General features: G+C 45.8%; 1 protein-coding gene across 1 annotated transcript in view; it reads left to right on the top strand.

Moving 5' to 3' along the window:
- Window positions 1-58: 58 nt before the first annotated feature.
- LOC120318916 (protein FAM178B-like) overlaps window positions 59-22,151 on the top strand; it is a gene marked incomplete at its 3' end in the record, with an annotated part of 74,634 nt that continues 52,541 nt past the window's right edge. The window contains exons 1-9 of the mRNA XM_039367075.1: window positions 59-332; window positions 1,645-1,793; window positions 7,362-7,903; window positions 8,832-8,901; window positions 11,857-12,237; window positions 12,972-13,462; window positions 13,905-13,966; window positions 17,454-17,576; window positions 20,002-20,157. Coding sequence (XP_039223009.1) covers window positions 7,514-7,903; window positions 8,832-8,901; window positions 11,857-12,237; window positions 12,972-13,462; window positions 13,905-13,966; window positions 17,454-17,576; window positions 20,002-20,157 — 1,673 coding nt within the window. The remainder of the gene's footprint in view (window positions 333-1,644; window positions 1,794-7,361; window positions 7,904-8,831; window positions 8,902-11,856; window positions 12,238-12,971; window positions 13,463-13,904; window positions 13,967-17,453; window positions 17,577-20,001; window positions 20,158-22,151) is intronic.

Raw genomic sequence — 22,151 nt, 5'->3', positions numbered from 1 at the left:
TCCTCGCCTCTCGACCTAAGATGGCGGCGCGGCCCTTTCCGGTGCGGCGCCGCCACACGGCTAATGGCGTGGCCAAGGTGGCCCCACCCACGGGGCGCCCTGGGAAGAGGCGGGAAAGTTTGAAACGTGGAGAGTTCGGGTTGTCCGAAGCCAGATGCCCGTTATTTGGGCAAAGAGTTGGCACTGCCCTCTCCTCTAGGCTCCTCTGGAGGTCCTCTGAATTTGGATAGACACCCCGCCCGGATTGTTCTCCGTTTTCTTTCCTTTAGCCTCGTTTTCTGCTATGGTTTCCTCGAGAAATGTTACCTGCAAAATTGCAAGGATTTGTCCAGGTGGTCTGGGAGAATGGGACACGGCTGAACGAAAGGAGAAGGGGGAAAAAATGCTTTTTAATAACCCCCTGTTAGCGTTTTAGCATGACGTCCGTGGCTCCTTCTTAAGTTTAAAAAAAAAAAAACCCCACCGTGTTTTCCTTTTTAGCCAAAACTATTTCTGTTAATGGGCAGAAGTTAGCCTATTCAGAAAGTAAACAAAAGGCCCTGTTGGGGCAAGCGTGGAGTGTTGCAAGTGTTAAAGAAACACGCCCGAATGAATTTCCTGACGGTTTGAACAATTAATTGGTGGAACGGCTTGCCTCCAGAAGTTCTGGGTGCTCCATTACTGGAAGGTTTCGAAAAGGGATTGTCTGGAATGGTGTAGACTAGAGTTTCTTGCTTGAGAACGGGGTTGGAGTAGAAGACCTCCAAGATCTCTTCCAGCTCTATTCTGATTGACTGATGTACACAAAGGCAAATAACCCCACCTTTCTCATGTCTTCTCCCAGCCATTATATATTGTATAGCTCAGAAAGCTCAGTCTGCCCAAGGAGTTGCTAACACAGTTCTACAGAAGAATTATTGAGTCTTCCATTTTGTACCTCTATAACAGTCTGGTATGGCACAGCAACCAAACAAGACAGACACAGGCTTCAACGGATAGTTTGGATACTTAGAACTGCGGAAATAATTGCTACCAACCTATCTTCCATAAAGGACCTATATACTGCACGAGCCAGAAACAACGGTGAGAAAATATCTACAGACCCCTCACATCCTGGACATAAACTGTTTCAATTTCTCCCCTCAGGATGCTGCTACAGGGCATTGCATGCCAAAACAACTAGACATAAAGACATTTTCCCTCCATGCCATCACTCTACTAAATAAATACCTAATTCCCACAGCACTGTCTTAGGCCTAAAAATATTTACCCATCTAGTAGGGCTGTATTGCATTATCCTTCTCATCTTTCCTACTACCTTCTCCTGTTGGTACCTTATGATTTATCACTTGTTTGTATCTTATGATTGTTGTATCTTATGAGTGATTATTTATCATTTTGTTGTTTGTATGTATGTACACTGAGAGTTTATGCACCAGAAACAAATTCTGTGTGTGTCCAATCACATTTGGCCAGTAAAGAATATTCCAATAAAGAATATTCCGATGAACTGTCATAGTTGGTCCTTTTCATTCTGGAATGACCAGTTAACTATTAATTATACGGCAGTTACTGAGTGTACTCACAAGGATGCTTTAGGATTACAGTTAGATGTTCTGGTATATCTGGTCATTTTTACATTTTCTTCCATATTTTGTCTTATAGGGGTACTTGTACCGTTTCAGCCATACTTGCGCTATAGAAAAAAATTCCTGTTTAAGGCAGCTAACTGAACTTCGAGAAGGCAAACGTTTTCAAACTGTGGTTACATGACTTTTCTATACATGTCATTAGGAACAAAGTGGCTGATTTGGGTAAGAGCAACCAATTTCTTTATTATACATGATTATTGACTGAGGTGAGCGGTCATAATAATTGAACAAATCAATTTCTAGTTTGCTTCTTGTTTTGGGAATTTATACAAGACAGCAGTTTGGTCAAAGATTTGTGTTTCTAATTATTGTATAGTTGTACTCCTTTTCACTCATTCTTTCCCTGACAATATTTGTCTGCTATTGTCAGTTTATTCTGATTTTCATCTTAAATATGGTTTCATAATGTCTGCTAATATTTGCTAACGTCCTGCAAACCATAAAAGCAAATATGATTTTATGTGATCTGTCCCCACCCCTTAATAAAGCCAATGATTTCATGGGGGTAAAGATAAGGTTAAAAAACTGCCATTGCTGTTTAATAATTACATCTTATATTCTATAAAATAAAACAAGGATGGAATCTTATAATTCTATAAAGTAAAATTGATTAAAATACTGCATTTTGTTAACATTCACACGTCTACTGATGCTCAAAGTATGGTTAGATGGATACTTCATATCACCTCAGCAGAAATGCTAGACTTGCCTACAACTTTCTAAAAGAAGCTAAATCTAAATATTGCTGATCAGTAGCAATGGAATACAAATTTCCAATAAGACAGTGTAGGAGAACTGTGTTAAGTCTGCAGTTGTAAAAACAAAAAACCAGGAATGTGATAGCAGGTTTTCCAACCAACTAACTTTTATTAAAAGGCATAAGCTTTTGTGCAGCTCACATCATTAGATGTATACTGTAGAATGACTTTGATAAAGGGAGCTGTAGCTCACAAAAGCTTATGCCTTTTAATAAAACTTGTTAGTTGGAAAAGCTACTACCTTCCATTTTCCAATTTCCAATAATAAGTTTGTCACTGATAAATAGGGGGTGGGGATTATGCTCTGCAGAAATGAGAGTTTGGTCCATTTGTATTAAAAAATGCCAACCCATGAAATACATTTTAATTAAAGCAAATTTACAAAAAATCTTCATGTAAATTTTAACACGATGGCTTTTTTAGCCGAGTAAGCTTTTGTAAAATAAACAGCAATGCAAGCACAAAAGTTCATTTAAAAAAACAACGCAGAATTAAGTGGTGAGTATGAGAATAAAACAGAAGAGAATAAAATACTGTCTTTGGCCAAGTGTGCTTAGATACATCAGCGCTTCGAAAGTACAAATTCTGGCCGTTGGAAGTCCATCCATCTTAAGGCTGCCAAGTCTGAGACACTCTGACTGAGACGGGGAACCTATTTGTGCAGGTAGCGCAGGTGGGACTCCATTTCCCATAAGACCCCGCGCCGCAGCACGAGCGGACAGCTGTGAAATGACGCGCCTGCAAAGGTGGCCAAGAGCACGTGGCCGGCCTTGACTTTCCGAAGCGCGGGTTTTTTTCCCACCGAGGCCGCCGATTGGCTGAAACTCCGCTGGGTCCCGCCTCTTCTCCCCACTTGCGGGAGAGGAGCTCGGACAGCTGGGTTGGGATTGGCTCCCTTCTGGCTAAGAGTCACTCCCGGTATCCAATTGGATGTCCCGAGGAGCGTTGGCATTTGAAACAGGTAGACGCCGGCGACTGTTAGCGAGCGGTCGGGGCGTTTCTCCGGCAGGTAGAGCGCCAGGTGGCTCTTCCTTGGACGGGGGGGTCCCTTTTTGGGGGGGTCGCTCCCCCAGCCTCCACTGCGGGTCAGGGCGTTGTGGGAACCCAAGTTGTAGCCCAGCGTGTTGAAGGAACCCGGCTGGCCCGAGCTGCCCATCGGCAGAGTTACAGAACGATCCGCCCCCGACTTTTGCCGCCCCGATTCATAGCCAGTAATTAATTAAAGCGCCGGTAATTAGTAGCTTTAGGTCAGTGACTCTTAAATTGGGGGGGGGGTCATTGGGGCGACCATGGAAGAGAGAATCAGGACTGGAAAGGACCTGGGTGGTCTTAACACAATAACAGAGTGGGAAGGGACCTTGGAGGTCATCTAGTCCAACCCCCTGCTCAGGCAGGAAACCCTATGCCATTTCAGACAGGTGGCTGTCCAGTCTCTTCTTAAAAGCCTTCAGTGATGGAGTCCCCACAACATCTGAAGGCAAGCCATTTCACTGGTTAATTGTTCTCACTGTTTTCGGAAATTTCTTCTTAGTTCTAGGTTGCTTTTCTCCTTTCCATTCCCTAGTAGTCCAACCCCTTGTATCCCGGGAGTAATGCAGCAATTGGAAGTTGTTTGTTTGTCAATCCAGGATCCAGCTGGGGTCTTGCCTAAAGCCACAGTCTGGGTTTTTTTTTTGTGGGACTAATGACATCACTAGAGACCAGGAAAAGTGGCAATGGGGATAGCTCAGTTTTAAGAAGGGCTGGCTTAGGTGTATGCAGCAAATCCTGACACCAAAGTAGTAAGAATGGCTTTTTACGAAGCACCTGTTTTATTAGTCCAGACTTTTTTTTTCTAGTTTTGTCACTGGAATTAATCTCTCTCCCTCCTTCCAAGACCTACACTATCTTAAGTGCCTGACACACACTTATGGTTATCTGTGCTTAGCTCCCTGATTTCTTCCACCCAGTTATCTGCAATGAGAATCCAAACCTTAAACTAATGATAGTCCCAGGTTTACACAAGTGACTAGCTAGCCTAAAAGTTATTTGTTAAATTTATTTGCTGCTTATCTTACTATGGTCAACTTCACAATAAACATGGAGAGTAAAAAGTGTAAACGTAACAGCAGAGTAATGGAACAATGAACACTGAAAAAGACAATGAGAATACATTGATAGGAGAGTAAAAGATGAGCAGGTGGGGTTTGCTTTCAAACTAGTAGCCACTGCAAACAAACATCAAACTAAGTTTGATGGTTTGTGGTTGTATTGGTTCCAGGAGCATAGCTCAGATCAATGAGAATTGAAGCTTTGTACTCTTCAGGGCTTGGAGCTGTATTACAGGTAGTCCTTGACTTATGACCATAGTTAAGCCTAATATCTCTGTTGTTAAGTGAGACATTTAAGTGAATTTTGCCCCATTGGAGGACCTTTCTCGCCCTAGTTGTTAATTGAATCACTGCAGTTCAGTTAGGGACACGGTGGTTAAGTGAATCTAGCTTCCCCCGTTGACTTTGCTTGTCAGAAGATGGCAAAAGGGGATCACGTGACCCAAGGGACTTTGCGACCGTCGTAAATATGAGTCAGTTTCCAAAGCATCTGAATTTCGATCACGTGACTGCAGCAGTCGTAAGAGTGAAAAACAGTCACAAGCCACTTCAGTGCCATTGTAACTTTGAAGGGTCACAAGCTGTTGTACATTGAGGACTACCTCCATTTCAGTGCGGCTTTGCAATTTAGCCAGTTGGGCTATCCAGGTCAGGGGGCGGCTAGTCCATCAGTTTGCAGCCGAGAGAAAGATGATGCCATCAAGGGTGGCAGAGGCAGATGGTCATTTAACAGATGGTGTGATTATCATCCGTTGAGTCATCAGCTGCCTCTGCCTGCCTCCATCTCTTCTGTTCCCTCTGGTTACCAAGGTTGACTTAGAACTGCTCTCTGCTGTGGCTTAATTGCACATAAACCATGGCTCAGGTAACAAAGGGGCAAGTATGGTGCTTGAGCGGTTGAAGTAGCTCTTCCGTTTCTCCTTTCCCTCTCCGTGTCTGTGTAGCGCTGAGTTACGTCTGAGAGCAGGAACAGCTTATGTTTGCTATGGATTTGTAGAGTGCCTTAAGAACCTTTTTTGTTGTTGGTGGTGTTGAAAAGCAGGATTAAAATACTATCAATATTGAATACTTTTTTTGGCCATTAAGGCTATTTAAGAGCCATGGTGTTGTTCTCTTGGTAGAAGGAGGAACAAGTGGATTGTGGCTATGTATTATAAGATTGAATAATGTCTCTTTTGAGCAAGATGTATTTTTAGAATGGAGGGCTTTTTTTTCTTTCTTTCTTTCTGGCTCTTCAGAAAATTCCTCGGAAAATATAGCAAGCGACTTTGCTGGGTATACCACGAGCCTGAAGCGAATTTGTTTTGGGATATCCAGATATCGGGGATATTTCTAGGTGTGGCAAAAATAAGCGTCTTCTTGCTTCCAAACCCTCTCCTTGTGGCTTAATGTGTTGCATGAAACTGAGCATTGCAGTTTGTAAACTGTGGTTTAGTGTGGTCCATGAACTCAGCCAATTGCAATTTATTTAACAACCATCGTTAATGAATCAAGTCCGGTGAGTTTCAGACAGTGCTGCAGTTGTAGCCCATTATCGGGGAAGAAGTGTTCTCTGAAGGCTTGCTGACATTTTATGTGATGACTTAAAACAGTGCAAATGTTGTGAGGGAGCCTCACAGAATCAAATTTGGACATTTTAAGGTGGTAACGGACCCTGTTTATCAGCAGCAGGACAGTCTCCTTGTGGGTCCCCGTGTTTGTGTAGCTGTTGTGATAATGAGATGGAGTTTCAACCTGTCTTGAGCATCAGAGTCTCGATAATCTGTAGGTGAAGTTCGTTTGACAACCCAGGGGGTAGCCCAAAAAATAAAAAAAAAATCAAGATGGTAGCCATGACAGTGTCAATTGAACCTTCGGAGCAATCAAGCTCTGAGAGCACCAAGGACTCCGTAGTCCAACCTTGAGCTGCAGATACTGTCTTCTCTTATTACAATTATTATTACAATACTTCACAGTAAAGTATTCATAGCCACTGAGTAACGGAAGCATCCTGTGGAAGCATATCTGTCTAGTCCAGTGGTTCTCAACCTTTTTAATGTCGCGACCCCCAACCAGTCGTAAGTCGAGGACTACTCAACCGGTCGTAAGTCGAGGACTACTCAACTGGTGCAGCACCGTTTGCAGAATGGGACTTTTGGCGGGCTCAGCAGAGCAGAGACAGCCTGGACAATTCCTATTGGCTTTGGAAAGCCAATAGAATTAGACTCTATTCAAGAGAGTCTCTTCTATTGGCTTTCAAAAGCCAATAGAATAAAAGGGAGTAGCACAGCTAAGGAAAAGGGGGAAAAATGGGGGACTGCGTTGTTTGGCAACCCCCGTGAAATGGTTGTTCGACCCCAAATGGGGTCCCGACCCACAGGTTGAGAACCACTGCTCTAGTCTATGTCTGTTTATGTGTTTTTTAAATATGGTTTAATATGCTTTTTGTATTCTGTTTTTTGTATTGTTTTTAATTGTTGTAAGCTATTCACAGTCATGTATTTGAGGTGACTATATTAACTGAAATAATAACTCTTCTTCCATGCAAAAGTGATTCAAAAGAAAGATGGTAGCAGGACTGGATGCATAACACTCTCAGCTGGAAACACCAAATAACCGGGAGAATTCTACTCTGTCATAAAAAAAAATGAAGAGCAGAGCAGAATACTTTATTGGTCAAGTGTATTGGACACCCAAGGAATTTGTCTCTGGTACATAAGCTCTCGGTGGACAACAACAAAGTGAATAGGTCATCCGTTATAAAATTATAGTTGCAATCATTCATCGTAATACCATAAAAATCCATTTATATTTGTTTTCTTTCTGTAGGTCTGGAAGCCTTCCAAGCAGCCTTGGAACAATATAAATTACTGTTTTATCACTTTGTTTGTTTGTTTTGACAGGGTCACCGTGTTGTCCTCCTGGGCAGAGAGAGAGAGAGAGTGCGTGTAGGCGAGGCAAAGAGGTAACCTCTTTGCAGCTGTTTCCAAGCGAAGACAAACGGGTCTGAGCTTCTCTTTCCGAGTTCAAACCGGGAGAGAGATTGGCCGTACTCATGAAAAAGTCAGATAAACAAAGCTTGGGAAAACCCTCTGCACTGGATAGCCAACCTGGGACATCCAAGGATGCCTTAAAGCAGATGCGCCAGACCCCGCTTTCCAAAGAAACCTCTAAAGTTAGCTTGATTTCCCAATCCAAGATGACTTCGTTCAGCAAAGAGTTGTTCAACACCTGGCGAGATATTCGTTGGTTCCAAATTCCTTTGTCATCTTTGAGGAGACCCAAAGCTGGTCTCTTTAGCTTCACCTTCCAGTCCAGCCTGCAGAAGTACCAGCAGCTTCGGAAAACAAAACGACTGAAAGTTGGCAGGCCCTTCTCTGTCCTGCCTTTCCCTAGCTTATCCTTGCCGTTTACGGATCCTCCATCGTTTCCAGATGCATTGCGGGTAAGCAGTGAAGCCAGGATTGGTTTGTTTGGGAGAAGAGAAGAGAGCAGAGAACGTAAGCTCTCTCTCTAGTGCGAGACGGTATCGATCAGGTTTCTTTCCTCAGTGTTTTAACTGGCAAGCAGACGTCCGAACCACTCATCATCTCTTGGTATGCAGATGAATTGTGTGTAAACTTGCCTCAAAAGACATTCACTGGTAGAATTGTGAGACTGTATGTCAGGGGTCTTCAAACTTGGCCCTTTTATGACTTGTGGACTTCAACTCCCAAAATGCCTGGCTGAAGGGCCAAGTTTGAAGACCCCTGGTCCATATTGATTGACTTGGTAGATGAACCATGCTGGAAACTAAATGGTTGTGAAAAGACTGAGGACGCCATCAAGAACAGGGTTCTTCAAACTTGGCCCTTTTATGATTCTGGGAGTTGGAAGTCCATAAGTCCTAAAAGGGCCAAGTTTGAAGACCCCTGCTGTATGGTATTAAAAACGATTCAATTTCTTTGTCCTCTTGGTCAAAGATGAGGTGCCCATGTTGATTGGCCCCAGGCTGAAAGATCCTTCATATGAAGGGATGTATGTTGAGGTTTCCTTGGTCATAAGTTTGCTTTGGGGGCCTTTTATCCTATATAAATTTAAAGGTAGCACAAGGCCTTAAGGCAGCAACAGGTGCAAGATTTATCCTTTTAAAAAATACCTTTGAATAAATAATGGCTGGATTGGTGGACACACTCAACTGATATAGGATTGGGAGAGTTGGAGGTGAGGTGTTTTTTCTTTCATTGTGAATCAGGCCATCAGATTGTCTGGAATTTTGTACTTTGCATTTTTCATATCCCCGGGACTGTGTTTTGTTCACTTGGAGTAAGGATTGTGTTTACATGAGTCCAGTTATTAAACAAGCTTTTTTCAATCTTGCCTTTGTCCTGCAGGGTGATAATCACAGATCTTCGAGAAATGATAGATCTAAAGTCCGCAAAAGACTCTCAGCCCATAGAAATGGTAATAATATTCTGAAATATATTTCTGATGATCTTGGAGTGGGTGGGGGATGGGACATTGTCCTGTGGCCAATTTTAGGATGGTTGCTGCAAAAGTAGACCTAACCTCAACGGGGGAGGGGTGAAACTTGGCTTTTTGACCTGGTTTCCTTGTACTTTATATCAGGGGTCCCCAACCCCCGGTCCATGGACCGGTACTGGGCTGCGGCATGTCAGCAACTGGTCTGCACAAACAAGCAAAGCCCCATCTGTGGGATGCAGGCAGCACACAAAACCACGTACTCTCCGGTCTGTGGAAAAACCTTTCTCCACGAAACTGGTCCTTGGTGCCCAAAAGGTTGGGGGCCTTTGCTTTATATTATTGGGGCAAAGGGACAGGGTTCCTAATGAAGCAAATGTGTTGAGTGCTACATTTTAGATGTGATTGTGAAAAGGTGCTTGAAGCAGGCAGGATGCAAAGCTCCTACTTTGGGGGGAATCAAAGGTTTAATGCACTCTATAGCCCCGTTGAGCATCAGAGGTTTACCAAAATTCTCTAATGTTTTGGGCAGGAAATTAATGGGAAACAATCTTCAATTTTAGACCATTTGTCCCCGAAAATTGGCAGTGTAATTTGTAAGCCACAGGAGGGGGTCAAGAGAATGACATGTAGCTTATGCACTTGTCATCCCGGGTTTATAAAATGCCACCTATGCATAATAAATGTAATAAAATAATCCAAAGGGCTCTCAGTACTAAAAGATTTTTATGTAAAGGCTAATCATTGTGATTTAGCCTGCCCAGCACCCCCCAGTTGAGAGCAGCTCCCACCCAGAAAATGAACATGTAGATTTGTATATGCAGGAAATTAGACTTTCAAAGAAAAGTCTGCTTCTTAAAATAATTTGTTTCTGATGAGCTGTTTTAGATCAATTTCTCATCTACAGAACACACCGCTGTATGACCCAGGGTTGATCTGAATATTACCAAAATAAGATCTGTCAGGAACATTGCATGCTCAAGTGACTGTAGAAACTAGAAATAGTAACAAGTTGAAAGGGACGCTATTATGGGCACAGCACTATTTAAATCCTAGAAAACATGTCGCTAACAGGGTTGTGTCCAGGTGTTAATCTGATTTGCAAAAACAATCCCTTTTTAGTATGCTTGCAACAGATGAGATCCGCTAGAGGGCAGTCTTTGCTCTAAAATGTCATTTGACCTTAGCATTTCTCTCTCTCCCCCCCCCCCCCCCCCAATTCAAGTACAATTGAATGAAAGTTAGGCTGGAGGATTTCTTCTCCAAAAGACAGCTCTATCCTTAGAATTTCAGATCTGCTGGAGCAACATTCACAAGCTGTTTTACATGCTGTTTATCTTGCGGAGATGGCCTTTTTATCTCCTAAAGCGCTGTGTCAGCCTTCCGATTCTGCCTGACGTGTGTGGGCTGTCAGCCCTGAGCTACTCTAGGTTGAGAAGAGGGCCAAATATTTTGCACCCCGTGGGATACAGGCCTGTGTTCACCCTGAACACCTGGACGAGATTACAGACTTACCCAAGGAATAAGAAGCAAAGGATCAGATCTCTTTTGCTGTGTCCTTTACCCTCTTACTCCCTACTGCCGTTGCTCCCTGACGGAGGGAAGAGAGAAAGCATTAAGAATATTAAGGCAGAAATCGTGTGGAGAAATAACGTGCAGTTACAACTGTTACTTAGGCTCAGGTATTGTGGGGAGACTTGGAAACGACGGCAAGAGCTACTTGGGGAAATGGGTTTTGAAAAAAGGACAATGAAGGTATTTGAATTACAGTTTCAAGAGTGAAGGATGTCTGGATTCCCAATCATCCAGGTCACGGTGGTGCCAGAGGTGGTTTTTCCAAAAGACAGCTGGACTTTCTTGATTTTTTTTCCTTTGACAACGTTTTGCTTCTCCTCCAAGAAGCTTTTTTCAGTTCAGAACTGAAGAAGCTTCTTGGCTGAGAAGCGAAACATTTCAAAGGAAAAACAAGAAAAGTCCAGTTGCCCTTTAGAAAAAGCACCTTTGGGACCAGAGCAAAGGGATAGAAGCAAAGATGGGAGCAGCGAAGAGCCGTGGTGGGTACAGTGGTTAGAATGCAGTTGTTGCAGGCCAAATCTGCCCACTGCCGGCAGTTCGATCCTGACAACCTCAAAGTTGACTCAGCCTTCCATCCGGTAAAATGAGGACCCAGATTGTTGGGGGGAATATACTGACTCTGCAAACCGTTTGGAGAGGGCTGTAAAGCACTGTGAAGCAGTATATAAGTCTAAGTGCTATTGCTATTTGTAAACTCTGGAGAGCTTTGGGGAGAGGAGATGACGGCATTTTGGAGACCCAAAGGAGGTTCCTTTCAGCCACTTTTCGGCAGTAAGTCATTTCTGCCTATCTGGGAGTGTAGACGGGGTTCACGGAAGCTCTTTCTCCTTTGGAATTTGCCCCAGAAAAAGCTAGTCTGATTTCTTGGTTTTATTGCAGGAAATTCAAAGCCTTATAATCGGGGGTTTAACTTGTTTCTTATTCCTGGGGAGGGGCCATTTTGGAGATCTAGTATGAAGCATTCGTGCTCCAAAGAGATGGACTTTCTCTCTGTGATAACAGGCCTGCCATTTAATATTTCTTAGAGAGGATTTTTTTTTTCCTAGGGAGAATCAGAATGAAAGCTGTTCTAAATAGAAACCTGGATTAAGCACTCAGTTTTGATTCTGTAGCTTTGATTGGCCTCCACGCAGTGTGGCACTGCGGCCCCCAACGTTTCGGACAGCAGGGACCGGTTCTGTGGAGAAAGGGATTTCCATGGACCGGAGAGGACGTGGTTTCACCTGCTGCCCGCGTGCCGCGGATGGGGCTTCCCTTGTTTGCGCGGCCCGGTTGCTGGCATGCCGGTGCCGGTCCACAGACAGATCTACCCCTGGTGTAGCATGTCTGGCCTCCTGGTCATAGCTCTTCCCTTTTCTCCAGAGTCTCGGGATTTCCTGCGACGGATGCAGAAGAAGCTTCAGAAGCACCAGCCCTCTCCAGAGGTGCTTCACCCAAAACGCGTCTGCTCTGCAGCCGTTTCCGGCCAGCAGTGGGTAACGGGCCTTGGCAGGCGCCCCCGCAAGAAATCCAAGAAGGGAGATCCTGCTCCCCCAGCCGAGACCCTGGGAAGAGGGGAAGCCTCCTGTGAACGGAGCGAATCCAAGTCTCCCTTGGAAGAGGACGAGGACATCTTCCCTCCAGACTGGTCACCTCCATCGTTTCTGTTCAAGGAAGAGCCGCCGCCTCCTCCCAGCCCTGGGCCTGGACCGCTGTCCGAGCCCGGAAGCTCTCAGGAAACGCCGGACGGCCCTGAAGGGCTTGGTGGGTCTCCAAGGATGGAGGTCAAGCTCTCTCCCCAATTGGGGACCCTTTACAGGTAGTCCTCGACTTACGACAACTCACTTAGCGACCGTTCAGAGTTAACGGTGGCACTGAGGAAAGTGACTGACGGCCATTTTCCACACTCTTGGCTGTTGCGGCATCCCCACGGTCACGTGATCAAAATTCAGACGCTCGGCAACTGACTCGTATTTACGACGGTTGCAGCGTCCCGGGGGATCGCGTGATCCCCTTTTGCGACCGTCTGACAAGCCAAGTCAATGGGGGGGAAGCCAGATTGGCTTAACAGCCGTGCTACCAGCTTACCAGCTGCAGTGATTCCCTTCACAACTGTGGCAAGAGAGGTCGTAAAATGGGGCTACACCCACTGAACAAACGTGTCTCCCTGAACCCCAGAAATTTTAGGCCCAGTTGTGGACGTAAGTCGAGGACTACCTGTTTTTCCCTCAAAGCCATGTAGCTGGAGGGGAGGGGCCGTTTGGGGGATCCAGAAGGAGGCGTTTCCTCTCACCCTCCCAGGAGAGACCGACTTTCGGTCAGGCGTGTGGGCCAAACGCGTCTAATATTTCCTAGGGCTGGTTTTGTTTCTGTTTTGTTTTGGGCAGACTCAGAAGGAAAGCCGTGCGACTTAGAAACCCGGACTGAGTCCTTGGTTCCGCCTCCTGTAGCTCTGATTAGGGCCTGGCCGCCTGGTCACCATTCTTTCCTTTTCCCAGAGTCCACAAAGGAACTGGAGCAGGAAGACGCTGCCCCTCCAGCCGACGCCCTGGGAAGAGACGAGGGCTGCCGTGGACGGAGCAGCCCCAGGTCTCCCCTGAAGGAGGACGCGGGGATGTTCCTTCCGGACTGGCCGCTGAGGCAAATTGCATTTCTGTACAATGACGAGTCGCCTCCCCTCAGCCCCGTCCCTGGGCCCTCGGAACCCCGAAGCTCCCAGGAAGCGGCAGACGTCACGGAAGAGGCTGGTGGGTCTCCAAGGGTGGAAGGTCCCTCTTCGTCCGCCCCGCTGCATCTACTGCTGCCCCCCTCTGGGAATTCCTCCAGGAGCAGCCCCTCGGCCTCCTCTGAGGAGGTTTTAGGAGATCCTGGGGGATTCATGGTGGACTCGGATGAGGAGGAGGAAGATATGGACGACAGCAGCCTTGTGCCCCTCAGAGACCTCCTCCACATGGAGGAGTCCAGCTCCAGCAGTGTGGACATGAGCATGGTGGGTACCCCGTGAGCTGGTGTTGAACCTCCTTCAACTTGGCTGGGGGATTCTGGGAGTTGAAGTCCACGCATCTTCAAACAGCCATGGTGGAGTAACCCCTGCTCCTCAGAGGGTCCTAGCGTATGGAGGAGCTTATTTCCAGGGCAGCCTCTGTTGCCATCTGCAGGCTTTTTCTGAACGAGCCAGCGATCTCCTTGAGACGCCATGATATCTGGGCCTTCATGAGAGAGAGAGAGACAAGGGTTCTCACATCACCGCCACGCATCGTGTGCAGACTTCATGGCTGTGTGCAGGGGCATTGCTAGGGCTAGCAGTGTGGGGGGGGGAACTGCTTGAGCCTTGGCAATAAGCCAGGTGATGAGTGGAACTCTTTGATTATTGAGTCCCAGGTTTGGGGGCGCCTCCCTGTAATCTCTCTCCCCCTTGCTTCTGCTTTTAGTGCCCATCGCCAAGACCGGAGAGTTACCTGAACAGCCTGGACAAGCTTCTTGAAGAGAAAAGGTAAAACTGAACTTTTCATTTGCATACCTGAGGATGGGGACACAGCGTAAGGAGAGGCCACTTCCTCATTTCCTGAAGGGGGAAAAATCGACCTAAGGAAGCAGGAGGAGGAACGTTGGGGGTCCTCCATCCTGGGAGGTTTTCAAGAAGAGATTGGACAACCGTCTGTCCAGCATGTCTTCTGCCTGAGCAGGGGGTTGGACTAGAAGACCTCCGAGGTCCCGTCCAGCTCTGTGACTCTGTTGTTTATTCTGTTAAATGGGGGAGAAATGTGTCATTTTTCAAAACCCACAATGGGGGGAAATGTATCTCTGTGGCAGTTGGGCAGGTCTCGAGAACTCAAGGCATCTTCCAGAAGTGTGGGTTCAATGCCCAGAATTCTTAGCAGGGAACTTGCTGGCTGGGGGATCCTGGGAGTTGAAGTCCATACCTCTGGAAATTGCCTTACTGGAAAATACTGTGATAAAGCCTACAACTGTTTGTAGTATACTAGTTAAGTACGAATAGAATAGAATGGAATGGAATAGGGAATGGAATGGAATGGAATAGGGAATGGAATGGAATGGAATAGAAATAGAAATAATAGAATAGAATAGGAGTAGAGTAGAGTAGAAAATAGGAATAGAAATAGGAATAGAATAGGAATAGAGTAGAGTAGAGTAGAATAGAGAATAGAATACAGAAAAGAATATAGAATAGGAATAGAATAGAGTGGAATAGAATAAGAATGAGATTGAATAGAATAGGAATAGAATAGAATAGAATAGAGAAAATATGGAATGGAATAGAAGAAGAGAAGAGAAAATATGGAATGGAATGGAATGGAATAACAGAGTTGGAAGAGACCTTGGGGGTCTTCTAGTTCAGCCCCCCTGCTTAAGGAGCCCTATTCCTAGAAAGTTACAAGGTGTGGCTACAATAAGATGAGTTTGATTGACTTCTCCCAAAAAGATTGGAGTTAGTACCTGGATAGACTGGAAAATCCAAAACACATCCTGGAGAAGCAGTGGAAAATCCCAAAATCACTCATTCTTGCTTTACTTTTCCTGACTTTCTTCCCATCTCTCTTCCCTGTCGTCCTTCCTCTTCATCCTCAGCAACATCTCTTGAGCTGAAAGGAACCTAATTTGTGTCCCTGCTCTTTGTGAGTCAAGAATCCCTCTCGTTTCTTCTTGCTACAAAGCCATAAATTCATTTGGGATGAATTTATGGAAACACTGGAATGGAGTAGGTTAAGCTGCTTACTAAACAGGATTAAGTTTCCACTTTGGTTGTGTGCAATTGTCACTGGTGCGACATGATATTTATGGTGATTGAGGATGAATTGCCCTTTTATTGCTACTGAACAGTAAGCAGTTTGGTTGTGTCATTACTGGGAATGTTTTAATTGTGGCTCAGTCATTGGGGGGGGGGTTGCTTTTAACTGTTTTTGTGGTTGATTTGTTGTGGGTTTGGCTAAGGCGCCACAAGTCTGCATGAGGCAGTGGTATTTAAATCCATTAATAAATACAATATTTCTCACCAGACAGAACTCTGGGGCATCCATTTTGATCTCAGCATATGTTTATGGCACCGGGTTGGGAGGATGTCAATACAAGTAGTCCTTGAAGTGACTTATCACGGATCCTCACATTTACGACCAGGGCAACATCGCTGTGGTCACATGATCAAAATTCAGGAGCCTGGCAACCAGCATTTACTTACGACAGTTGCAGTGTCTCAGGGGGGTCATGTGATGGCCATTTGCAAGCTAGGTTTTCCAGTTTAAATTGTGGTTTGTAACTCCTCAGTATCAGGCATTGGAAGTTTTATAGCGAGCCTAAAGCAGGGGTCTTCAAACTTGGCCCTTTTATGACTTGTGGACTCCAACTCCCAGAATTCCTCAGTGTGCCTGGCTGAGGAATTCTGGGAGTTGAAGTCCACAAGTCATAAAAGGGCCAAGTTTGAAGACCCTGGTCTAGAAGACCTCCAGTTTGAATCAGCAAGTTTGCCCAAGTCTCTACCCCACAGTCACTCATCAGTTTGGCCTGAGAGGGTTTGAAGTCTTGAAGTCAATCATCCTTCTGCTGATTGGGTTTATCCACCACGCAATACATCGACACAGCAGGCAGGATCCAGGTTGGCCCAGGAGCATCAGAGGAACAACTCGGTGTAAAGGATTGTGCAATGGAAGCTGTTAAGAGAAGGATCTTTACCTGAGCCAGTGGAGCGTGCTGGGCAAATGCATCCCACGTGTGTTGGGCCCAGCTTAATGATTTGTAAGAATCAAGTCAATAGTATGGCTTATTTAACCGATCAGGGTGAAATGGGACTTGAATAAACCACAGCTTACTGTCCTAGGTGAACCCAGCCAGCACCATACTTGACTCCCCAATTTTAAATGACCTGTTGAAGGTTGGGCTGGACCTCTCTTGTAACAGATGGTTTTCAACCTGATAAAGGTGCTGCAGGCTCATCTGTTACGAATAAAACAAATCTCCTTGCAATTTCACAGCATCGCAAGCAGTTATAGAAGGCTTTGCCTTAATTATTCCAGGAAATCAGTAGCTTTCCCAGTACTTCCGATGGGGAATAGTCCAATTGCTAACCTTCTTGTAACCCTAGCTCTTCTTGACTCTGCAAGCTGTTGGCCAGTGCAATAGGCTGTTTCCGGAGGGGTCTTCCTAGGAAGGCTGAATGATCATTTGTCAAGCAGATCTAGTGGATTCTGCATTAATCTGGGGGGGGGGTCAGACTAAAGGACCAATATGGTGCTATATGTAGTTGAGCCTGAGTTCGGTCTGGGACAGGGGTAGGCAACCTTGGCTCTTTTATGACTCAGTGGACTTCAACTCCCAGAATTCCTGAGCCAGCCATGCTGAGGGGAAAGGGAGAGGTTTCCAAGCCGAGCCATGCTGGCTCAGGAATTCTGGGAGTTGAAGTCCACGAGTCATAAAAGAGCCAAGGTGGCCTACCCCTGGTCTGGGAAAAGGAGGTCTTTCAGTTTGGGTTAGCTGCCCGATTACTGGCCCCTGTTCCTTTTCCCTCCTGGTTCCGATAAACCCATCAAAAGAACTTCAAGGCAAGAATTCTTCCTCAAGGAGCATTTTATTCAGGAAACAAAGTATGGGCTCTACATAGCTGAACCCAAAACTAGATTCCCTTCCCCCAGGTACAAAGTCGCAAAGTGCAATTCCCAACCCCACGAAAGCAGTCATTAATCACATTCTCCAATTAGCACGAAGCGCAGGCTCTCTCCCCAGCTCCTCAGCCCGCCAAAACGTTATCAGTTTGTGTCCTTGAGTTCCCACAGAGCAGCCTTATTATGGCTAGCTGAGCTCATGCATTCACCCCAACCCCCCTTCTACACCTGATTTCTAAATAGGCGAAAGAGCGTGTTAAAAGCAAAACAAAAATGGATGCAATTTCCATCAGTTGTCAGAGCAGGAACATCCTGTGCTCAGCCCCGTTTCATCCTGTCCCCCTCTGGTGGCTTTGTCCTTTTTAGAGAGCAGATACGAGAGGACAGAGAGCTGGAAAGAAGCCTGGGCAGCAAGCTGCTCTTCTCGAAGTGGTCCACTGCTGGGGAGTCCAGCGAAGAAAACGATGCTTCATTGCTTGATACTCAGAGGTAGGTGTATAAGAGCGCTCTGCAGCTGCCCAGAGAGGGCCAGGAGGGAATGAGTGGACTGGAAGACCTCAGAGGTCCAAGACTTGGGGTTCTCTTCCTCTTCAGCTCCTCTGTAGGACTCCCTCTCCTCTCTGTGCAATTTTGGTTGAGGCAAGGTCTCCGTCAACATTTGAAGAGGCTCTGGGGGGGGGGTGTCCCCCTAGAAAGTTGTAAAAGAATGGTGACTTTGGCTTAACTTTTCAACTGTTTTTAACATGTGCGGTGCTGTAACAGTTTGCATCTCAGCAGATTCCAGATTTCAAACAAGGGGAAGGTTTGATGAGCAAAAAGGCTGTTCTCTCATGTTTCTTCTCGAGTGTGCCTGCTCCCATATCTCTGGTAGAGAAGAAAGTGGCATCAGTGTGACATTTATGGTCAGAGCCCGAGGCTACAGGTTGCATCCCTGTGACATGTAAAACTCAGAGGCTAACTACCAACAGTGAAGTCATACGTCCCCATTTGATGGGTATTAAACATTGCCATCTGATTGTCCTTAGAAGTATCTGTTTTCTGTTGAAGGCCCTGCCCCTGGAAGGCTCCCCCCCCCAGATCTAATAGCTCCCCCCACCCCAGGCCCAGCCTCCAGGAAAAATTCATTTGCTGAACTGGGTTCCCTTTATCTGGTTTAGATCAACAAGAAGGCTTCACAAACTTTTAAACAACATTGTAGCTCTCGGCTCTCCCTCAAAAGACGAATCCCTTGCTCACCAGCTGCATTCATACTTTTATGACATTCTGTGCAAGAGCACAACTAGTTAAAGAGCATTAGTTTAAAAAAAAATGGGCCTAAGAAGAGGGCTGGAGTTGCAGGAAGTTAGTAAAAGAGAATGACTCCCTCCCTGCTTATTCTCCTTCAGTAGCCATTAAATTAATCCCCCGTCAGATCCAGATGTTTATTTTTATTGGCTGGACAGCTGGCCAACTGGTGTGTACACGTGGAGAGGCGGCATCTTAAACCCCGGACAGGAGCTGAGTGACAGGAAGGAAACGTGTGAGAAAAAGTGTCGGAGGCTGCTCAGGGCTGGATCGGGGCTGTGCCCCATCAACACCCCTTTAACTCCAAGGTGTATTTTCATGCAGAATTGACCCGGAGCTTTGTCACCAGCTTCTCCCGTGCAAAGTTGGGTGGTTGCTAAGCTACCCCTTTTACTGAAAAAGATGGGGAGATAATTCCAGAGCCCTCGAGAAGCACTTACAGGTAGTCCTCGACTTACAACAGTTCATTTAGTGACCGTCCCAAGTTACAGCCCCACTGAAAAAAAGTGACTTTTTCACACTTAACGACCGTTGCAGCATCCTCAATGGTCACGTGATCAGAGTTCAAACGCTTGACAACTGGCTCCTCTTTATGATGGCTGCCGCTTCACGGGGGTCACGTGGTCCCCGTGTTGCACCCCACTGACAAGCAGTCAATGGGGAAACAATATTCACTTAACTACCGTGTTACGTCATTTAACAGCTGCAGGGGTTCACTTAACAACTGCCTTAGCGACAAAACTTTGGGGCTCAACTGTGGTCGTACGTGGAGGACCACCTGTACTATATTGCTTAGTGCGTTTTACCCAAAAGTCCTTCGCTTTGTCAGAGCTGTCCATAAGAGACATGAAGGTCTGAAATACACAGAATGATATTATGAATGCCTGTGCGGTACCCGGAAGGCTGCTATTTCATCCTGTCTTGACTGTTCCTGCCTGTTCCCCCCCCCCTCTCTCCTGCTCCTTTGGATGGTAACAGGATTTTTATTAAGTTCCACATTTCCTGGGCTTCAGGCAAGAAAGTCCAATTCACTTTCTCTCTCATTATTTCTGGAGCTCAGCTGTTCCTTGGAAAGGGGGCTCAGAAACCCACAGCAGTTGCTTCTGATTGGAAGTGCCGATAAAGCTGGGTAGAATGAATAAGGAAAATAAATTGTACAGGAGGCTTAGAGGTTCAGGTGGGAATTGGCTGGGTGGCAGCTGGTCAGTAAATTCTATAGGGAATGCGAGAAGAAGAGGCCTTGACAAGAACTGAGCCTTTTTTATTTTTAATAAAGTCACTTTTTATATTAAAGCATGACCAATCGTGCCATTTGGCAATTAAACCTTTCTTCTTGCTTTCATTTGTCCCTTCCTTCCTTCCTTCCTTCCTTCCTTCCTTCCTCCCTCCCTCCCTCCCTCCCCTTTTTCCTTCCTTCCTTCCTCCCTCCCTCCCTCCTCCCCCTTTTCCTTCCTTCCTTCCTTCCTTCCTTCCTTCCTTCCTTCCTTCCTTCCTTCCTTCCTTCCTTCCTTCCTTCCTTCCTTCCTTCCTTCCTCTTTTTCTTTCCTTCCTTCCTTCCTTTCTTCCTCCCTCTCTCTCCCTGCCACCCTTTGAGCCATTTCTGAAAACCTTTTTTTAAATATTTTTTCAGGTTGGTCCTGGAGCAATTCTCCATCAGTGCTGGTTCCATCCCAACTGTACACCCTGGTGAACATATTTTCAGGCCTCCTCCTTACCCGAGGTCTGCTTTCGTACTTGACACCGCTGGGCTTGCGCCGCAGAACCGTCTGGAAAGCTTGCTCTTCAGGTGAGTTTCCCCAGTGAAGTCGGTGGGGAAAGGGCAAGTAGACCTAGACCCGTGCCGGAGGAATTAGTTGCCCTTTGAATGCAGGCTTCCTATGTTGGAACCGACGCATGAACCGGTCCCCAGCTGTCCTTCCAAATTCAGGCTTCTGCAAACTTTGCAGTACGGCTTGACTCCTGAAAAAAAGAAATGCACCAGGGAAACGCTTTTCTGCCTATATTCAGGAAAATAAATTACATGTTACGAGAAACTGGGTTTATGCTTGGCCAAATTGCAAAGAAAGAGGACTGCGTTTGCAGAGAGGTCCATCCCAAATCCCTCCTATTCCAATTTTAGTCCATTGTTTCTTTTTAGCAATCTCAAACTAATACTGTGTTGATAAATGAAAAAACCAGAGAATCCCAACGGATAAATTTTGAGAAATGGAAAGCTGAGAGGACATCAACTCTTCTGTTTCTTCCTCTCTCATCTAAGCAAGGGCTTCTCTTAACTGAGTCTCACCCTTATAAAAAAAGCTTCCTTAAACATTAGAAAGAAAATTTCCTCACAAGGTTTTTCCTTCAACACGTTAGCTTCAATATAAGCATATTTCCTTCTCTAAATGAGTGGGATTAATCCCCTGCCTCCCAAGCTGATTGAGCTCAAGAAGATAATATGGAGTCTAAAACTCATGAGTTCGTCTTTAAGCCGCCTGCTGCTGGGCTCCCTCAAGAGTTTAAGAACCACATGCACTTCGGCAAGGAGTTTTAGTGCTGTTGAAGGAAAAGTCTTCATCATGGTACAGTCCAAGCTGGGACTAAACAACATAGCGACTGCTTTAGAAAAGAAGGTTGCAGTTTATTGAAGAGGAGAGCCAGACAGAAAGATAGTTCTGGAAAAAAAAAAGAGTGAGCACATGTAGGGAGTGGGTTTTTATACCCTCTGGAGCCTTTTGTTTGGAGTTGTTCCTGTGGCATGAATTTTGACCTGAGTCTGAGTATGCCTTTCTGGTATTCTGATGGTGGTGGGTTAATCCTATTATGTCCCAAAGGTCATATCCTGCTTCCCTGGGGCTGGGGCTGATGACTCTTAGATTTTTGGTGTTGGTTCTAGGGATCTTTCTTCCTAATCCTAGTGTCCTGACTCCAGTCTTTCTGACAAGATTATCACCTGCATTTTGCAAACTTGGTTTCTGTTTGGGACAGAGAGACTTGGGGAGGGAGGGGTTGGTTTCTGCCTTTAAAATCCTTTAGGGAAATATATTCTGCCTTTTAAATATTTCCAGGAATATTTCTTTCTCTGTGGGGTGGGGGCTGACTTTCCACAGTGCAATGTTTAGGAACAGGGAGCAGAATCTTGGAAGCTGCTGTGGGGCCTTTCAGTTCTCATGTATTAATGAGTGCATCAAGACATCAATGAGTGCATCAATACTTGAAAAGTATTCGGAGACTACAGTTGGTCCAGAATGCAGCCGCGCGAGTGATAGTGGGTGCTCCTCGATACACCCACATTATATCTATCCTCCGTGAGCTGCACTGGTTGCCTATTGGTCTCCGGGTCCAATTCAAGGTGTTGGTTATTACCTTTAAAGCCCTATATGGCTCAGGGCCAGGCTATTTGCGTGACCGCCTACTACCTCATAGTTCCCTACGTCTGGTTAGATCCCACAGGCTGGGCCTCCTTCAGGTCCCGTCGGCCAAGCAGTGCCATTTGGCGGGGCCGCGGGGGAGGGCTTTCTCTGTGATGGCGCCCACGTCTTGGAACCAGCTCCCCCCGGAGATTAGGACCGCTCCCACCCTGTTGGTTTTCCGTAAGTTGCTTAAGACCTGGCTTTTCCGGCAGGCCTGGGGTTTATAAAATCTGACCCCTGGATAACTGTTCTTGTACTATTTGTTTTGTTATGTTTTATGTGTTTTTATTGTTAGCCGCCCAGAGTCCTCCGGGAGTGGGGCGGCTTATAAATTTTAAAAATAAAATAAATAAATAAATAAAATAAGACAGAGCCCGTAAACACTTTG

This window comes from Crotalus tigris, unplaced genomic scaffold (assembly GCF_016545835.1).
Source record: "Crotalus tigris isolate CLP2741 ecotype Arizona unplaced genomic scaffold, ASM1654583v1 scf7180000020534.110733, whole genome shotgun sequence".
Classification (NCBI taxonomy): domain Eukaryota; kingdom Metazoa; phylum Chordata; class Lepidosauria; order Squamata; family Viperidae; genus Crotalus; species Crotalus tigris.
Note: the sequence above shows the minus strand (reverse complement) of the source record. Positions and strands in the feature narration are given on the sequence as shown.